General features: G+C 39.8%; 1 protein-coding gene across 1 annotated transcript in view; it reads left to right on the top strand.

Annotated features, from left to right (window-relative positions):
• Positions 1-433: 433 nt before the first annotated feature.
• The window catches only part of pde4ba (phosphodiesterase 4B, cAMP-specific a), a gene marked incomplete at both ends in the record, with an annotated part of 141,656 nt that continues 120,920 nt past the window's right edge, over positions 434-21,169 (top strand). The window contains 2 exons of the mRNA XM_083887613.1: positions 434-475; positions 17,051-17,289. Of these exons, the coding sequence (XP_083743739.1) occupies positions 434-475; positions 17,051-17,289 (281 nt within the window). The remainder of the gene's footprint in view (positions 476-17,050; positions 17,290-21,169) is intronic.

The following is a 21,169-nucleotide window of genomic DNA, read 5'->3' as shown; positions in this document are numbered from 1 at the left end:
TGACCAATACCGATACTGACCGATAACGATTTCTATGGCCAATAATGCTAGTGGAGCCATCAATGCCATCAAGTCTAACTGCATTTCAAGTTGTTGCAATTAATGATTTACTTAGGATGAGCGGATAGTATAGATATTTCAATTTAGATAACTGCAATTTGACTAACCAGCAAAACGATATCATGCTTCCTTATATTAACGTTTATCACAGAAAGTAGGACGTTAATGGGAAAACACTATTTTGAAATGTTGAGTCAGTCATGTTATTGTCTTGCAAAATATTGTTTATGACAGAGATTTTGTGACATGTATCGCATGTCTTATTTCATATGGTATTGTATCATGTGTTACAAGCCCTTTTCCATATTTGTGTGTTTCAGGTGTGCATGTGAAGCTGTTTCAGTCGAGCAGCACAGGAGATACTTGAGGAAAGATGAGGAAGAGCAGGAGTGTTCTCACCGTGTCGCCCAACAATGTAAGTTATCGTGTTCCCGAAATATCTCACTTGACACGTAAGCGGCTGCACAAACGAGACATCTATCAAGGAAGTTTTGACAGCTTGTGTCATCACTGGAGAAGGGTTTCACCGCAGCTAGTGGGTCATTAATTTTGGTGTCGGCATCACAGTCCTAGACATTGAGGGGGGGGGGAATATAAACAATGAAGCGCAAACGCAGACACTGTTGCTGCAAGACGGTGCGACAGATTTATTCCACATCCTTGGTAACTGTGGACACTAAACAAGTGTGAGCACAGTTTATACAGTTTCCACAGCAAACTGAGACTGAGCTGCAGGACAAATCGCAGAGGGATCTTTTTTTTTTTTTTTTGCACAGAGGATACAGGATGATTCATTTTCTTTATCTTACTCTATCTTACTGTGTGTCAGTCTCTCTGTGTTTTGACAGCTCTTTCCTATGCTCCCCCTGCTCTCCTCTTCCTCTTCCTCTGCCTCTCTTGCTCAAAATTCTTTTACTGGGCTCTGTCTCTTTTTTCACTTTCTGATGTTTTTATCTTCTACCTTCTTTCTGGCATGCAGAATCTTAACATATAGCATGTGTAAAGTGATTTTAATCCCTCACTGTTAGTAATCCCTTACCCTATATATATATATATATATATCAGTGTTTGCATGCTGTGTGTATCATATATCATATTTTTTTTGCACAAGGGCACAGCATATTTTACACCAGTATCATAATTTTAGCTCCTACGTCTCCTCTGGTGGTTGTAATCAATATTTTTTGACAGCAAAATTGACAAAGTCAAATGAACAACATTCATAACATTCATAAAAACCTTTTAGTGAGTTCAGTCCCCACAATGAAGCTTGGGGCTTGACGACTTTACTCTCACGACTCTCATTGTGTCCTTTTTGGCTACAGTAATGAGCTGTCTCCAGTGGGGGGGGACTGTCACTGCACACGACCTGCTCAACACAAAATAGCCGACAGACACAGTCGAGACTTGTGGAGCACTTAGCAGCATAAGACCGTTTTCCCTGCAGAGTCGGTAGAGAACAAAATCTAAGCCTAAAAGAAGAAAGAAGAGTGGATTCTGGACATTCCCACATGGACAGAAAACATAAAAGTTAGCTCTGTATAAAAGATATGGTTGCTCTGTTGCTGCTGGATGTTAAAAGAGGTCAAACGGGTATTTAGTGTGACCTACCCTTAAGGCCACATTATACTTCTCCGACTGCGTAATGCGTTATCCGTCTGCGTCACCACGTAGACCACTCGAGCCTTTATACTTCTGCGTCGTGACGGATAGGCGCTGCAATTTCCCGCCCGATCAGTAGGGGTCGCTGCGCAAGGTTGTTGTGCTTTTGGCTACAGTGAGCAATGGCGTCCGAGGGAGAAAGACTGTTGTTGTTGAAACAGCGGCCGTTTGTCACTTTTCTGTGTCCCGGAACGCAGTTTAAAGATAATTTGAGGCGAGAAATTGGCCATTTAGAGTCTAAACATGTGCTGTGTGTGTTAAGATATGACGTATTTATAGTTCGGCAGCGACGAAGTCGGCGGTGTTTAGCTCCGCCTTCTGTGGACGCTCGGTGCTCACTGTGAGCCTGCACAGAGCAGCTTCGCTCGGCCTGTCCTGAGGACCAATCGCAGCTCTTGCCGTCTCCGTTGTTCCTTGACGGAGTGACGGACACTTAAAAAATATTCCGTGCACCCAGAGACGACGCAGAGGCTCTTTGACAGGTTCTGCGTCGGTTCTACGTAGGCTACGCAGAGGACTCTGCGTAGCCTACGCAGAGCACTTTACGCAGGAGTATAAATTGGGCTTTACACTTGAACTATAGCACGGCCCTGGTTGTATTAACCTTTTAACACCTAAGCCTCCAAATGTCTCTCTGGACAGTTTTTTTTATCATTATTTTAACCATAAAAGGTACACATTTTTTTTTTTTACAACCCAGTGTTATTTTCTTGATTTATCCAGTAATCGTTTGGCCCATAAAATGTCAGAGAACCTGGAAATGATGATGTCTTGTTTGGTCCACAAAACCAAAATGATTCAGTTTCAATGATTTCTTTGTTATGTGGAGCAAAAAACCAGAACATATTTACATTTAAGAAGCTGAAACAATCAGAAATCTTGTTTTAAACCAATGAGTTGATTATCATGATCGACTGATTAATCGATTATGAAAAATAATCATTAGTTGCAGCTCTAGTCGACAATTAGCTGCTGTGAAAAAGATCTGTTACAGGTTTATTCAAGACGTGCCTGAGCATTCCATACACATGAGTTGAACTCACTGACGGATTGCTCATGTAGAACATCGACCTTCAGTCACATCATTCCAATCTCGATGATCTGAGAAAACAACAAAGCTGGTTGTGCCTCAAGACTTTTGTTTGTTTGTTTGTTTGTTTGTTTGCTCCCAAGTGGCAAAGAGATGAGTTATTGTGGGTTTTAATGGCCAACACTCCTCTCATGTGAATGCACCTTGCAAATTTAAATTTGTAATTTTTCCTCCTTGAATTCAATGCCCTCGTAGGGAAAATCAGTGTCACTACAACGATGATACAAACACCATCTAAACCCATTTTAAGAATTGGAAGAAACCATGTCTGAAAAGTGGATTTAATAAGGTGGTGTCAAAATCATGTGCTTTCAATGCTCGTCTATTCTTCCGCGACTGAACTTAATGTAATTTTCCTCAATTATTGCAGAGGCAGGCTGGCAAATTGCATATATTGTGTATTGTATGGACAGTTACATGTAGGCGCACCTGCATGTTAACAGTTGCTGTGGGTGTTTAGTACAGATGCTCAAACAGTCCATAGCACAAAGTGTGGGTGTGCATTAGTCAGTCCTTCTCCGACTCTCTCGCTATCTCTTCATGTCACTTTGAACATTGTGTATCAGTTTGCTGTATTTGCATGTCCTTTCAGGAGTTGAATTAATATAACTGTCTTTTTAATCCATGTCTTTTTTTTTTGGTCTCCTCATTTTCTCTCGAGCTTACCTCGACTATTGCCCTTGCTTTTGTTGTAAGCTTTCAGTATTTGCAAAAATAATACAGCACAGTGTCACAGGAGTGTTGTCCAGTGTGGGCCCTTATGGAGAGAGCTTGTTGCAAGTCTCCCATCATGGACCAGGTTTTCCCTACAAACTAAGAACAAGTGCTTTAAAAAAACAAAAAAAACAAAAACTGTGTATGTGTATTCCCATGTGCAATGAGACAAGACAACCCGTGTGTTTACAGGAAGTGTTTCGGCGAAAGCCTGAATCAATGAGGTTAAGTGTGCTGAGGTTGGGGTATTGTGATTGGATTTTGTTCCAACAGAAGGGATTTGGTTTAACTGGTGATGTGTACTGTAGCTGCAGGGTTTACATTTGAGTGGTCGCTGAGTGTTTGCGTTAATGATCAGCCCCCGTTACGAAGCTGCCGTTTGGATTAGATTACCTCTTATGGCGAGGGTGTATGTATATGCAGTGGATTGCAGGGGATTGTGGTTTTGGTATGTAAAAGGACTGTCTTTTCTCCTCAGTCCTGCTTGTCTTGTGCTTTGTGTGTGTAAGTGTGTTATTGGATTATGCAGATGGATATATTTAATGCATCTGTACCTTATGACAGTTATTCATGTCAAGGTGTTTTGGTGTGTTTGAGTCAAACATATTTATCTAGCTTCTTTTCAGCCTTGTTTCTGTTCACTTTGTAAAGCTTTCTCAGAGGTTTCTCTCTGCTGAAATGTTGTGTCAGAAGGAAAGGATGCACAGTGTGTAGCATTAACAAACTGCTGTTTTTATCCCATTTCTTGCACATGCTCGTGGTTCTTTTTGGCTGTGATCATGATCATACCACTTTGTGACGTTGTTACGTCCTAGGCAACAAGTCGAGACTGTTGACTGTCCTGAGCTGGACTACAGCCCTGATGCTTCTGCTGCTGAAACATGTTACGTCAAACTGTCAAAAGTAGAAAAAAAAAAAAAAAGAAGAAAGAAGAAACATGTATTCTGGGGTAATGGGGGTGGGACTAGTGCGTGTCATGTGTATGAATTAAACTGATGATCTGATGATGTTGATTTAACTGTCATGCCCGAAATAAACAAATAAATAAATAAATACATGATCTTAAAACATACAGACATAAGAGAGGTATCTGAAAATAATCTGGTCATAATCTGACCTTTGGAACAGCATTGATGAATAAAATAAACAGATAGATACATTTGCAGGTTTTTATTATAATGATCACATAATGTTTTAGAAAGCACAGACAAACGGTGTTGTCCTGGTTTGAAAGATACCGATGTGGTTCATGTTTGTTGTTGTTTAGACTTGTTTCCACTCTGCTCTGTTATTCTCTTAATCTCTCCGACTGCTTCTCTCCGTGTGTCGGTTTCCCTCGCTGCTTTTTACTTTCCCGTCTCTGCTGCCCATGCTTTGCCTGACTCTGACAGTTGAGTTCGTATTTACAGAGTGCAGGGGGTCAAACTGAACAGCTGTTCATTCTCCTAATAGAGAGCTGGGAAAACTGAGTGTTGAAACTAAGCCAAGCGAAGGCAACAGTTTAACACTCATGGACGCTGCCTTATTTTTTCCTGCCTCCTCCTCCTCTGGTTTGTTTTCATTCACTCTTCTCTCTCATTAGTGACATCCCCTGCATATCACACTTTCTCCTCTGTGTCTATATTGGTCTTAACAAACGCTGTTATCGTCCTCCGCCCTGTCTGCCTTTGTCTTTGGCGGCTGGTCAGGAGCGATGCTCGTTACCACAGCAACAGTGACTCCTCTCTCCTGTGACCTCTGACACTTCTCCTGTCAATATACCACCCTGTCATGCTTTGACATTGACATTTGACATCCTCTGGATGTCCTGCTGCAATGTTACCACATTTATTTTCAATTTCTATGTCTTGGACTCAAAGATGTGGGCCTTTTCTTTTTCCTTTTGCCTTATTTTGCCTCTGAAGTTTAGTATTTTATTTATCCCGTTTGGACACGTGTAGAGCTGAAACAATTACTCGATTATTAATCGATTACTAAATGAATCGTCAACTATATCAACTAACGTTTTCAGACATTTTCTGGAACGAAACCATTAGGAAAATAAACGACATATTAATATTAATCATTTACGGAAATAATTGTAATCAGTGTTATTTGTGTTGTAACCTAATTTCAGTGCAAGTCTGAGGTAAACTGGTTGAAAACAAATTTAAAACGCTCAGAAATCATGTTCTTTTTCATAACTATACTTACTACTTACTACTAACATGTAACCAATCATGATGCCTGTTCTTGATAACGTGATATTAAAGTTAATAAAATAAGAAAATGTGTTGTTCACGAACAAACAGGACCTTGCACAAATCTTACCTCACAAAACCGAAAACTGAAATACAGATTATCCTGTCGTACGTAATGAATTGGTGAAGTGGTTCTTCACTGGCTTTATGTTTCTTTCTCCTTTTTATGATGTAAAATGACTGAGCACCAGCTCTACAATGCAGTATTCTCACATTGCTCGATTATTTATATATATATAATATATATATATATATATAAAAAGATGATTATTGATGATTATTTGGGTCATAATCGAAAGTACGATTATTTCAAACAATGACTCAACTTGAACTTCAACAAATGGAATTGATAGCACATCAAAACAGTGACTTTGAACAAGAAAGTTTGAATTTCCCTTAAACTAAGAATAAAATAAAAATAATGAAATATCATAAAATGATTCTTTATTAAATATACCTTTACTCCGCTTTCCACTTATTTTTGCCACACTTGCCAGATGCCTAGCGGGACAGTAAGTCAGACACCCACTGTTACATTCAAAGGTGTTATTTTCAGAATAAAAGAGCCCCTGTTTTGTAATAATTGTTTTGTTTTGATTAATTGCACAGCCCTTACTCGCACCCTTCTTCCCTGTAGTGACATTTTGTTTCTTGTTCTTGTAATAGTTTTACTTAATTGCGTTGCACTTACTGTGAATAGTGCTTTAAAACTTTAGAGTTACAAAAGACATGAATGACGTTCAGAGTGTTCAGATTCTGAAGATATTCAGTCTAATGCTCAATATTAGGAGCTGGAGTCAACAATGTTTTGTCATTTTTCACAGTAATTGCACATGAAGTGTAATTATAGAAGCTGTAAGCAAAGAAAAAAAAAATCACATTTTCATTTGGTTGGAAGCAATCTTTCCTGAATAGCCCACCTGCAGTCACACATCCTTATGGGCAGTGGTGGGGGTGTGATTGAATTCATTATTTATTCATATGTTAGTTCATTTTCTGAAGTTATGAATATGCTCTATTTTCACCGAGTGCCATAAAATAGTAAATAAAAAAATATAATAAAGCCCAATACAAAGTATTTTAAATCAAAATATAAATAGCCCCCCAAAATAATTGCTTTATTATTATTCAAGTCTGGCCTCTACAACTTGATTTGATTTATTGGATTTTAGGGTTATGTAAATGAGGGAAGGAGGCAGAAGAAAGAGACGTATAAAATATAAAAATAGACTCTTCAGAGGGGGTCAATGAATGTTTTTCATCTCCACAGTCCTCCCTTTGCAATAAACCACACACACATACATGCTAAATAAATGAAGCTTCACTCACTTGAACCAAACATGTTTTTGTGCTCAACTCTCCCAAAAGAACACCAAATATATCACACCATGTGTTCTGCTGTAGACGTGGATCTAGGCAACGTATTTGATCTCGCCTGAGTCGAGGCGATCGGTCTCTTTCATCTGGGATAAAGAAGAGATGATGTTAAAAGAAGGAAAGCAGAGAAAATAATTCACCAAACAGTTTCATTAATATCCTGTTTCTCCGTCTACCTCGGGGGAGTTTTATCACTTGACACGGCCTATAATATAAACTCAACCCAATTACATGATTTGTCCTGAAATGGCTTTTTATACAGGTTTATTACAAACATTATTAAGCCTTTCTTTAATGCACTTGTCATCCCCCACCTCTTAAATATGCTGAGTCATGTTAAAATCTCCCATTAAGATTTAATGTTAACATTAGTTATATCAGCCCATAATGTTTTAATAGCACTGCACTTTAATGAGTACATGTGTAACTGGTATGTATTTATATTTATTTGTTTTTGTGAGTTTGTTTCCCCAGACATTCTATGTTACAGCTGTTTGCCTGGTTCTCTCTGCCAGTGAAGACGCACCAGTGTATCCTTGGCTGCATGATTGTTGTCACTGTTTAATAATATCTGTCCCAGACTCAGGCTGGCTAATGTTTCTAGGGTCAAAATCACATCAGGTGAAGGTGCATTCAGTCACTGTGGTCCCATACAAACTGTCTAATGACCTAAGAGTTCAGTCTATGAAAGTTAATTTGAATAAAGCTAAAGCTCATCAAAGAGCCCTTTCTTTGTCCTCGCAGTCAGAAATGGACAAGTTTAAAGGGCCACTTCACCCAATAAAAAGACTAATTTCCAGAGATAATTGTGTTCTTCAATCATCAGACAGTGGCTCTCAGAGGCATGTTTCATTCCCACAAAAACAGGACGTTGGGATTGAAAAAAATAAAATAAAAATTGACAAAAAGTCACTTCCTGCAATGGAAATAAAAGCACTACGCTGCCCTACACCGACTTACTGTGTTTCAGTCAAGTTTTATGAGTAAAATTATATTTAAAAAAACCTTGAAACTTCAATTGAATCCGACTTTGTAATCATCATAATGATTTCAAGTTTATTCTCCATTTGACCTTTAATTGATAAAAAATGAGTGTTGGCTGAATTCCATTCAGCTTGGTGGCTCACTGTCACACAAACCTGACATTTTAAAGGTGCCATCTGTAACAGTGGGGGCAAAAAATGGTTTACGACACTCAAAATCAAAACACTGCGGCGAGACGTAGCCGCCTCCCACTCCACCCCTCCCTTCCAGAGTCGAGGCTGCCAGAGCGGTTGGCGTATAACGCTGTCGGCAACGATTTAAAAACAACAATTGTAGCTACGTAACTGGCAACCCATGGTTGCTCAGCAGCTGAGACTCTACTGATTGCTATGATTGGTAGACTGCGGTAGGTGGCGCCTCATGCCAAAACTAAAAATAATTTCAAAACATAAGTATAACTTACGAAAAATATATTTTTTAATGCAAATATTTTTGTTGTACTATATTTGTTGGTGAGTTCAGTTTGTTATATGAACATTATTCCTGAGTCTGTGACATATTAGGAGGATTTTATGGCCAGTTGCTTTAGATTTATTGCATAATGCACCTTTAACTGCTGTAAAAATAGTTTCCCTGTCCTTAACCATTAGTGTTGACGACTCACTCCCAGCTGGTCATGTTATCATATATTTCCAGGTTGTCTTATCTTAGAGGAGAGTTTCTAAAACAAGGTTAGAGTGGCTGTAAGGTTCAGGCTGTAGGCTGTTGTCCACCTCCCTTTATGCCATGTTGACTTAGTTTGGACTAACCCATTTGTTTTCCCCCTCCCTGATCAATGGTTGGTCTTTTATTGCACTTGAGTTGTTTTTCTCCTCACATTTGTTGTGATCAGTTATTTTGCAGCAGATGGACTCAACCAAGTTCTCACCTAGTTTTATCGATAATAAAGGGGCAAAGCTGGAAAATGCTTTTGATTTGTATTTGACATTTGTCATTTCTTTATTGAGTGAAGAAAAATGGTCAAAATGACACATCTACCTATTTAAAATTCAGTCTAGAACATTGTCTGCAATAAGTGAAGGGCACACACACACACACACACACACACACACACACACACACACACACACACACACACACACACACACACACACACACACACACACACACACACGCACACACACACGCACACGCACAGTGTATCTATGAAATCAACATTCTCGCTGTAAGGCAAATGTATCTAAATGAATGCACATGTGTCTCTCATGCATGTGTAGAAACATCTCATGATGTACAATAATGTGTTACATTCACAGAGCTGGGGAGCCATGCTTTGCTATAAATCAATATATGTCTTTCTTCATCCAACACTAATCTGTCTCTTGCTCCCTCAGTTTTACCCTCATTTTCACTATCCCCACTTTCTTTCTGCTTCACTCACACTTCCCCCGCACGACCACATACCCGAGCTCCAGCTCCTCTCTTAGACTTGTGTCTTCCCTGGAGCTTTTTCATCTCTCCCTTCCTCACCAACAGCCCTCTCGGTCTTCCGCTCCTCCTCTCCATTAACTCCCTCCCTCTCAGTAGCGGATGGAAAGCAGGTGTTTTCTCAGCTCATCTCTTCATTTCCTCCATTCCGTGTCAAAATAACGAGAGTGCAGCCAGATTTGGGCGTTGGTCGGGGGCGGGTGAGAAGTAGGGAAGAGGTCTAAGGTCTGTCTGTTTTTCTGTTAGCAACATAACTCAAAAAGTAGCAGACGGATTTGGATGAAATTTTTCAGGAAATGCCCGCAATGGAACCAGGAACAAGTACACGATATTATTATTTTTATCGCTATTTTGTGGGGGGCTGAGCTGACTTGGCGGAGGTCTGCGCTCTTCGAGTGCTTTTCTAGTTTTAAATGTGTTCAAAAATGTTAATTTAACATGCAAAATCTGGTGTTCGTGTACAACTACGGTGTTTTTTTCCTCAATAATACTTTTTGTTTTTTACTCACAGGACATTTTCTGGCACTTTTATGGTTAAAATAAGCAAAAAAAAAAAAAACAGAAAAAAAACAGTATGAGGCTTATGTGTTAAAGGGTTAAAAATACATATCTCAAACTACTGCTATACCTGACTGTAAAACTGGGTATTATTCCACCAAGCCTTTGTGTATGAACAGATGAGTCAGAAATGTACAGTTCCATATTTTGCTGACTGTATATAATGTATTTATATACACAAAAGCCATAGACTACATCATATGATGCTGCTGTGAGCTGTAAAAATCTTTTACAGAAATTTGAAGCAGAAAGCAGAGGGTATTTGCTGAAGCCTGACAGACAGTTGAGTCCAGGTTTTCTGCTGACTCAGCTCATTGCAGAGCTCTTTACCTAGCGGGCAGGACGACTTGACCCGGAGCACAGTGTGAAAGTGGGGCAAGCTCACTCTGCTGCTAGTTTTGGGGACCAAGATGACCCAGAAGTCCGCTGCACACGTGACTGCGGGGGGTCTCTGACTGATGATTCAAGTCTGTGACTTTCAGGTGGCTGCCCTAGAAAATACTGGGTTATTCCTCACAGTAAAAGGAGCTACTGTTTACAGGAAAGCAAAAGCAACTCTCAGTCTCCCGTGTCCTTGCAAGGACTTTCTTTCTTCGAAAAAAAGGCGGTGTGTTGTGTTGTTTTGTTTTCGTCTAACACACACAGGGCAATAACATGTTTTTGCTTAATTTTCTGTAGAGGGCGCTCATAAATCTCAGGGTAGCAAAAAGTTGCTGCAGGCTGTTGTTTGAACAAATGACCAATGTCGTTTTGTTTTGTTTTGTTCCAGGAGAAGCTGTGAAGGATGCATGATCTACAACATGTTGTAAATTTTGATTTGACAAGGCAGTAAAGGTACATTATATTACCTCTATCAATCTTATAGCTCAGGCCTTGTGACCTGACTTCTCTTGTGTGTGTGTGTGTGCGATGGAACTAAAGAACATGTCATGGCCAGTATCTCAGTATCTACTGGTCCCAGTTAGACACTAAAGGCCACATTATACTTCTCCGACTGCGTATGCGTTATCCGTCTGCGTCACCACGGAGACGCCTCGAGCATTTATACTTCTACGTCGTGGTGACGGACACTCGCTGCAATTTCCTGCCCGATCAGTAGGGGTCGCTGCGCAAGGTTGTTGTGCTTCTGGCTACAGTGAGCAATGGCGTCCGAGAAAGAAAGAGAGAGAAAGACTGTTGTTGTTGAAACAGTGGCCGTTTCTCACTTTTCTGTTTGACGGAACGCAGTTTTAAGATAATTTGAGGCGAGAAATTGGCCATTTAGGGTCTAAACATGTGCTGTGTGTGTATAGATATGACGTATTTATAGTTCGGCAGCGGCGTTATCGGCGGTGATCAGCTCCGCCTCTGTCAGGACGCCCGGAGCGCACTGAGAGCCGGCACAGAGCAGCTTCGCTCGGCCTGTCCTGAGGACCAATCGCAGCTCTTGCCGTCTCCGTTGTCCCTTGACGGAGTGACGGACACTTAAAAAATATTTCGTGCAGACGGAGACGACGCAGAGGCTCTTCGACAGTCTCTGCGTCGACGCAGAGTCTCTACGTAGCCTACGCAGAGCACTTTACGCAGAAGTATAAATTGGCTAATGGCTTAACGCTGCAGGGTGCTGTTAACGGGGCCACGGTAGAGCAGTGGTAGAGCAGCGAGTCATCTTTCAACGTGAAGGGTGTGGGTTCAATTCCCGGCTCCAGCAGCGTGTGAATGGGTATGAAAGATGAGCGATACAAAAGTGCGCTGCACATAATATTTGTGCTGAGTGAATGAATCAATGGCAAAGCTGTGGAGTCCTTTATAAATACAGACCATTCACCATTTAATGGACCTCTGCATCTGACACATCCTACTCCGGCCGTACAGATGCCATACACACACATTCTTATACAGCAGTCATAATTAGGACACTCCTTTTTATAGCCTGATACCCTAAATCACAGCTAAATACCTGAACTTAAACCTACTACTGCCAAAATTATTATTATTATTACCCTTTATTCATGTCCCTTATTGTAAAGTAGGAAACATGTTCCACAAATAGTATCTGTCTAGTATCTGTATGGTTGCTAAGATCACTTGGAGCATTAATGATCATTAACGATGGTTAATAGATATAATCATAAATTGTACTAATTAAATTGTGTATTTTTATTGAAGTCTTTATCAAGAAATATATGACACGCTGTACAATTAGGTTCATGAGGAGCATTAATAAAGGTTATATTTAAGTTATACGCTTGTTATTACTGTGTTAACGGGTGTTACCAGTAGCTTTATAAATGCATCAATACCTCAAAAACCTGAGTAACATTATTAAATGTTAGGTTATAACATTAATTAAGAATTTACTAATGAAGACTGTTGGTCAAGAACAGGTTTTATTTTTTTAACAATAAAATCCACTTCCAAATGTTTTCCGGGTGTTTCTTGGTGTTTTCAACTGTATAAAGTTGTTTGACACGATCGTGTTCAGTGCAAAAGCATCACTCTGTGTGTGCAGCACAGGACTGTCGCCACCAACACAAAAACAAAACAATGCTATAGTGAGAAACACAGGGAGTCATAATATAACAGTCCTGTATTTTACATTGAAAAATCTCTCCACATGGGAAAAGTGCCAACAACCAACTTTTCATCTGTTCAAGTGTTATATTTTTACTTTGACACTGCATTAATGTGCAGAAAGTGTCCAACATTCTCCGGAACAACGCTACAATTGGCACATTTGTGTCTGATTTCCTGTGCACCTATAGACTGGTCGCTGCTTTAGAAATGGTGTGGATGGACCGTGACGTAGGTTGCTGTCCCTCCTCTGCATTTCCTGCCTGTATCCATGATTTTCTCAGCCTTCCTGTCTTTGAAAACAGTGATTATAAACCTGGTCACAGCTTTGTGTCTGAGTCAGACCATGTTGAATTGGTTCTGACTTTTAATTTAAATACCCAGTCCTCTTCTTTTTTTTTTTTCTCCCTCCTACTTGATACAACATTCTGTATGGCTTTGTGTAAGAAAGTACTTGACATATCCTTCCTGTATCAAATCATGGTTAATCTTCTTATAGGGTTGGTGGCTTGGATGAACTATAGTAGATTTGTATCCATAGCAACTCGTGCTATTATGTTATTACGCTTCATCAAAACCATCAAAGACCAAATGGATCTCTGACATGCACTGTAGCCTTAAACCACTGGAAACTGCTATCCCTGTTATCAGTGTCGCTGTAAGAGCTGCTGTATTTCTATTCACCGTCGTTGTTAAAACATAACCTGATCTGACATATGATACCTCATTGTGCCTTATGTGTCTTTTATATGTATTTCTTTGTTATCTGTCTCACTGTTATCCGTCGCCCTTTTCACCAACCTCTGTCCTTCCTTCCTTGTATTTATTCTCCATACTCTGCAGTCACAGCAGTTCTTATCACTCACACGTCTCTCTTTGTCGTTATCTTTCCATCACACTCTCCCCTTCCTGAGTTGCCATAGGACAAAATAATGTCATTGTCTCCTAATTCCCTCTCTCTCACAATTCTCTTGCCGTCAAGGTAAATATCTGTGAATGGCAACACTTAACTTCTCCAGTGTATATTGTTCTTCTTTAAATACATACACAGCAAAACCAACCAAAGTATTGTACTTGTTGTTGCTGCTTGTCATAACAAGAGACGCCTAAAGAGACATAAGGATCATTATTTTTTGTCTTTTATTCTAGTTATTAGTGAATTATATGTGTTGTTGAGTTGTCTTTAGTAGGTGATAATGATAATAATAGCTATTTACTGTCACAGTGTGATGTCTCGCATCTGAATAATGTCACATTAAACTGTGCTGAACACATTTATTAGACCAACTGTCGTGAAAACATACATTTAGAAATCTTTCAAATTCTTTTTTTATACCTAAATTTGAATCAATCCTATCCTAAGTATATCTTAATCAAGAAATAATAATGTGCTGTACAATTTTATTTTATTTTTTTAATAAAGCATTAAATTAGAAAATGTACGGATAACAATAATAATTATAGTTTAGCATTTAAGAGGTTCTACTTGCTGGTGTATTAACCATTACAGAAACATAAAAAAAATGCTGTTAATTTAGCGCAGCTGTGGCTTTGAGTGGTGGTTAACATACAAGAGTCTTATATTTATATTTTGAAATCACTTTTTGGAACAATATTTTAAATGATTTAACACGAAGCGAATCAAACTGAGAACTTGTTGTAGACTGCCTTATTTACACCAAATTTACCACCGTGACACAAACAACTGCTTCACGAGCAGACTGAGCATCTGCCAGGTGCAATGACTGGTTGATTAATTTTTTAACCGACCAAGATGTTTCAGTCTTGGATATGAACAATGAAAACACTCAAAACGAAAAGCTAGTGCATGTGGCAGACGCTGAATACTATTGTCCTACACTTCTTATACAGTAAGACAAAAAAAAAAGACGATTTTGATAAATCCTGTGGTTCATCCATCCATTTTCTACCACTTCATCCTCCACATGAAGGGGTGCCAATCCCAGCTGAGGTAGTGCAATAGGCGACGTACACCCTGGACAGTTCGGCAGTCCATCGCAGGGCCACTTTTACACCGCTGGTCAATTTAGAGTGTCCAGTTTCCCCAAATCTGCATGTCTTTGGACTGTGGAAGGAACCCGGAGAACCCAGAGAAAACCCACGCACACACACACACAGGGAGAATATGCAAACTCTATGCAGAAAGGTGTCATGTGGTTCAGCAAATGTAAAATACCAGTCTTAGCATCAAATTATAATCTGCATTGAATGATTCTTGTCATCTAACAGCACCAGCCTATAGTATTCTGCAGTGTGTTTACTTGCCAGTCCGAAAAAAAACAAGTCACCACCCACACAGCCGAGAGGGGAACTATACGTCTTTGTCACAGTCACTCCTACTGTATGACCTAACAATGAAATGAGGTTGTAATTCTTCCATCACGATCTCTGGCAGCGTGTAGCTGAGCACAGAAGCCACAAGTACGTAGGTGGAGGAAGGGAAAATCGCAGAGAAAAGCCGTGAGACTCAGAAAGAGAGAGAGTGTGGGAAGGCTGTGTTTACTGGAGAGAGTTCTTAAACCACTGGAGACGCAGCTGGTGTGGAGCTCAAAAAGGATTTGGATCTTCATGTGCGACTGCCAAATCTGATCAGATTTCTACAAATACTGTACACTCACATTTGCATTATTGAATAGTCTGATCATTTTCTTCATTGAACATTTATTGAAGTATCTATATATGTTTATAATCAACATCTGGAAACCACAGATCATCTTTTTACTGTACACAAAAAAGTAGTATTTTGTAAAACATTTTAATCATAATAGTTGCTTGTATTTCATATTATCATATTGTTGTTCATATTCAGTTTTCTTTTAATGAAAATATATCTTTCTTTTTTTTTAACTCTTTCAACCGCACTGAACAACATCATGTACTGCTTTTAAATGAGATTTTGTGTGAGCAGGAAGAAATGAATAAAATGCAGGAATAAAAAGTGTTCCGTTTACACAAAAACAAAAAAACAATGGATTTATGATAAGATGAGATCGTCTCGGGTTTCCATGACAATGGTTAAAATCCTCAATGTGTTCCAGCTCCTGGTCTTTCCCTGTACACGTCTGTGTGTTGAGGGACATAATGAAAGAAATGAAATAATGACTCGATGAGGATGCCTCAAAAGTGTGATTTCAGATACAAACTAAGGAGAACACTTACTCGTACGTATGTAGAGTCAAACTGTCTGGATGATTTCTAGAAGTGTCTCAGAGTTGAGTTGATAAATAAAGTTATTAGACTAGAGCGACAGGGAAAAGGTGACACAGCCAGATTAATGCCATCTGATTAAGTTTTCGTTGCCGTGTCTTGCCAGTGATGGGAGGTTTACCGTTCATTTCCCTTCCTTTCATGCAGACGTGCATCATTCCCACATTCAGCTACAAACGCACGTTCCATTTCCCTCTGTCACTTTCTCATTTACTCTTGCTCGTTTATCATTTATCCCCTCAGACGTATGTTAATCACTCTGCAGCCACGGAGTAAACATGGCTATTTATGACCTGACATTTTAAAAACGAGACAAATTAGGCCAGTAAATGAAGCACAGGGTACAACATGTGGTGAAATACTATTATTATATGTAATGATAAAGAAACTGTAAACATCTTTGTAAAGGCGGTTCAAAAGAATTGTGCTGTGTAGGGTTGATGAAGAGGTTCACTACTAAGTAGAAAAAGAGCTCTGTAATATAAACAGTTTTTAGGAACAGGCCTGTGACGCCCCCTAGTGGGCAAGTAGCACATCAGGTTTGATAAGAGAGCTGTGTGTCAACATCTGTAATAAATCAAATGTACTTTTTGTTATAATCAGTAAAGCACTATTCCTTAAATCTGTAACTTCTTGCATGTTTTTCTTCTCTTCCCTGTTTTTCTTTCATACTTTTTTTTTATAGCAAAAACATTAATAACAAAAAGAAATACAAGTCAGTTCATATATGAATGGCTCTGTGAGCATCTCTTGGTCTTAAACACAATGCATTTTCCCGAGTATTGCAGGTACTTATCCATTTGCAGATTCAGTGAGAAGGTCATCCTTTCCATATTGTGTATGTCTCTGTTGGAGGTGTGGCCTGCAGCCATTTTCTGGTTACTGCTTACCTGCTGGCTGTTAATAATATTTTAGAAAAAATATTTTAAACATGGGTGCAATATTGCCCAAATAGATTGTAGAGAAAGAACATAAAAATTTCATCCCCAAAAATATGTTTTATTACCCGGGTAATCTCTTGCCAGTACGTCTGAATAACTGAGCCTTCTCTTTCCTGTCTAAACACCTCACTCTCTGTCACCTCATGTGTCCTCAGGACAGCAAAGAGCCTCCGGACTGCTGCCTCAGTGAGTCCTTCACTTCTCCGTCCTGCACGCTGGGGGTCGATCTGCGCCGGGGCCGGCGCCGTTTCTCAGGCAACCTGCAGCTACCTCCGTTGTCATGGCGTCAGGGGGAAAGGTCGCGGACGCCCGACGAGGAGATCATGGCCAGGCCAACGTCGCTGCCGTTCGGAGCTCCTCCCAGGATAGACATCACGCCGGTCGATCCGGAATGGTGAGTTAACTGCAACGTGAATTTGTTTGAATCCACTTGGATTGAACTCTCAAATACTTTTTTTTTGAAAAGGTAGGCAGGGACTGATCAGGCTGTTTTTTTTGTTTTTTGTTTGCTGGTTGTATTTGGGCACTAAAAGAAGCTTTGAGTTCAATGATTTCAAAGAAGGGCTTAATCTGAATACTCAGTCATTGACTGACTTTTGTAGAAGAGTTACCCGAAAGAGAACACCCGAAACACAAAAATGTCACTAAATCGGTTGATTAAGACAACAAATGATCAGATATTATAAAGGTAAGAACCTCAGCTACTTGGGTTTCTAATAAACCATAAAAAACCTGCTGAAAACTGGGTTTAAATAGGTTTTTGTCAAGTGGGACTGTATTTAATGTCCATTGACTCCTGGGTCAAATGATTTAAAACTTAAACATGTAGGCCTTGCCCATGTCTAGTCTTCCCTTTTTTTTTTTTTAAATATATATGATATTGCCTAATTTATACACCACTACTCTGCATATGACTCTGTGTGGATGTGGTCTAGAAGTATATTCACACTTTGTACACTTCTTAACCACATTCCCTCACTCCATGATTAGACACTTTTATACTATGGTCAGAGGTTTGTTGCACCTTCTCTTTATCGATCACATTATGTACCTCAGTTTGCTTTATTTAAAAGTTTTTGTAGCATTTTTTTTACAGTGTCCAGTCATTGACAGAGCCAACAGTTCCTGCCCTAATGTATACTACTGTACCCGAGGTAATAGACAAGAAAGATGAAACTTTGACTTGCTGCCACTCATAACAGCATGTTTCTTCTGAGTGGCATTAACCTATCATGTAAATATGTTTTTTTCATTGCTTTGAGGTGAGTTTAATGAGAAGTTTGTTTGAGCAGCTCATCTCTTGAAGCAAAGTCGTGTTATTTCAAAGCGTAACGGTGTTTCCCAGTCACACTGAGCACTGATTAGAATCCCTCTCTGCATCAACGACTGATCTCTGCCATGTTGTACTCAGCCCTCTGAAGATGACACTGCCTTCTTTCATTATTTATGCACCGTGCCTTCACACACACACACACACACACACATTCTTGTACTTGCTGCATACTGAGGACCGGGGTTGCTGACAAACTGAGGACCAAATTACAAATATCTACTTCATAAATGACATCTACAAAGAACTACTGGTTGCAGTACCATAACATGTCTGCAGGTGGAGCCCCAGAGCAAAAAGAAAAGGCTGGAGACTTTTTTCTAAAATTTGACAAAAACGTCATACTATACTATGTCGACCAAAATTAAAACAAAAATTTTGACCAAAAATTTGAAAAAATCTTTGACACAAAAAATTTGACCCAACATTTTTGGTTCAAAATTTGACAAAAACCGTTATACTATACCATGTCGACCAAATTTGAATTATTTTTTTTGTTTGACAAACAGAGTATAGCATGTTATAGCAACCTAAGGAAGAGATTTCAATGAAAACAAAGTGAGGACCGGCCAAAAAGTCCTCACTCTGTAAAAATGACCTCACTTTGATGGTTAAAAACCCTCACTGGTCTTCAGTATGCCGCAAGTACAAGAACACACACACACACACACACACACACACACACACTGGGCTTACAGTAAGTCAGTTCATGGCTTGACCAGTCATGTTAAATTAAGATATGCTTTTACTTGTTAATTAGACCTGATTGTCGCTGCTGTGTGTGTGTGTGTGTGTGTGTGTGTGTGTGTGTGTGTGTGTGTGTGTGTGTGTGTGTGTGTGTGTGTGTGTGTGTGTGTGTGTGTGTGTGTGTGTGTGTGTGCGTGTGCGTGTGCGTGTGTGTGCGTGTGTGTGTGTGTGCGTGTGTGTGCGCGCGTGTGTGTGAGATCATAAACAGTGAATCTACCCTGTTGAGGAACATTGTTATAGCATTTGCCAAGTGTTAGATTTCTCTCCGTTAGATGAATACACTCTGCTGGAAAGGCTTCTGCTAATTAGCCCCGATGGAGCCACACATTAGTTTGCCTGTGTGTTTACGTGCACTCGCTGTTAGGTGCACGTGTGTGTGTCTCAGTGTTCTGTAGATCAGTGGAGTTGTGCAGTTGTGCATCGCCGGATGTTGCTGTCAGAGAGCACTTTATAATACATTTTTAAATATCGGCTGACGTAGAATGGGCTGAAATTCAGTTCACTGATTCTCAGACAGATTGTAGCTTCTGTAGTAATGACGTATGAGATGAGAGGGAGCTAAGATAAACGTTTTTTTTTTATAAAAATGAAGATGTTTGTATTACCCAACATTCTTTACGTCATTCCAGGTGACGAAAATACATATTTGACTCCAATTGGTACTGGTGTTGGCCTACTTAGACGAGACATGAAGGATTTTTTGATCTTGAAATAACATTAAAACCATGAGCTCATTAACCTGCCTTTTCAGAAATCACTTTATGTTTGAGGAGGGTGAAATTTCAGTCATCACCAGGAGAGGGCAGTGTGATAACGGTTGACTGAATGCACCTGCACATTTTACAGCACATTACATAGACACATTTTTGACAGATGAAAGAAAAAAAATGATGGAGAGATAATGGGAGGAACATAAGTGCAGATGCTTCTACATGAGCTTCACTGAAATGGTGAATTTTTCCATGATCATCAACACACGAGTTAAACTGTGCTCGTCACCGTCATCATGAGAACATCAAATGAGGATTTAAATAGCTCAAGAAGTGCTTAGAGATTTGGAGGATCATTAGGGGCACTTCAGAAGTGGGTCTGATCATGTCTTGTTTTTCTTATGTAACTATTCTAAAAAAAAAAGTGATTTATATTTTTCCATGATTTATCCTGGATCTAATTATGACTTGCATTTTTTTTCTTCTTCTTTGATTTCTGTTAACAGCGAGTTTATGGCTGGCCGCTCAGGCAACTGCAGACTTTATAGCAGGTGAGGTGTGTGTCAGTCATTGTTTTTTCCTGGTGCTTAGATGCAGACATGCTTCCCCCCCAGAGTGCTTTTTCCTTTTTCATGGCCCTCCTCTCCTTTAAAAGCCATCACACTATGTCCCCTTCAGGCATCACTTCTGCTGAACATCAGGGTCAGCAGCAGCGTCCTGAACGACCTCAGGTCTCATTTCTCTCTCTTTCCCAGTGAAGCCTCAATGTGTAGTAGATGTGTTTGTGTGTGTGTGTATGTGTGTTTTGTGCTTTGCACTGTGTGTGTGTGTGTCATCTGTAACAAAATGTATTTATGAGCACTATGTCCTTATTTTTTTGAGGGCTGCAACCAATGTTTGCAAGAGGCAATAAGTAACTGTGGGATTCAATTATAGTTCCTGCTGATGTACACAATTGCTTCCTTGCCCACAGTCACTGAGTATTATGTTTGTGTGTGATTGTGCCACTGCTTGAGAAAAAGCTCAAGTCCCTAAGTCTCGCTGTTTGTGATCTGGTGCTGGGTAATCGCTACCGATTTCCTCAGTCGTTTGGATTCATATTCTCAAGGTCTCTATTCCATTTGATTCCACGTCGATTCATATTGAGGTATTTAAGTTTCCACACCAATTTCGCTCGGTTATAAAACAGATTTCCACAGACAAAGGTTAGGGTGATGACATGGCACATTAGGCTCAAACAAGTATGCCTTCTGCTCAGTCATTTCACTCCATTACTTTGACTGCTGTGGACGGCCGACTGTCAGTTAATGTGCATTAACCTTCGGTGTCTGCACTAGAGAGAAAGGTTGCAGTGTTTCCTGTTGAAAACAAAACAATTACTGTGAATGCTTAGAATAATACAGTGTATGTCTGACATTTTTAACTGGCACTGCACCTTGATTATGGAAGTTTCAACATGCAGATAGAGACGGGGACAGCTGTGGATC

This window comes from Microchirus variegatus, assembly GCF_963457635.1.
Source record: "Microchirus variegatus genome assembly, chromosome: 4".
Classification (NCBI taxonomy): Eukaryota; Metazoa; Chordata; class Actinopteri; order Pleuronectiformes; family Soleidae; genus Microchirus; species Microchirus variegatus.
The sequence above is the reverse complement of the archived record's forward strand: the minus strand, read 5'-3'. Positions and strand labels throughout refer to the sequence as shown.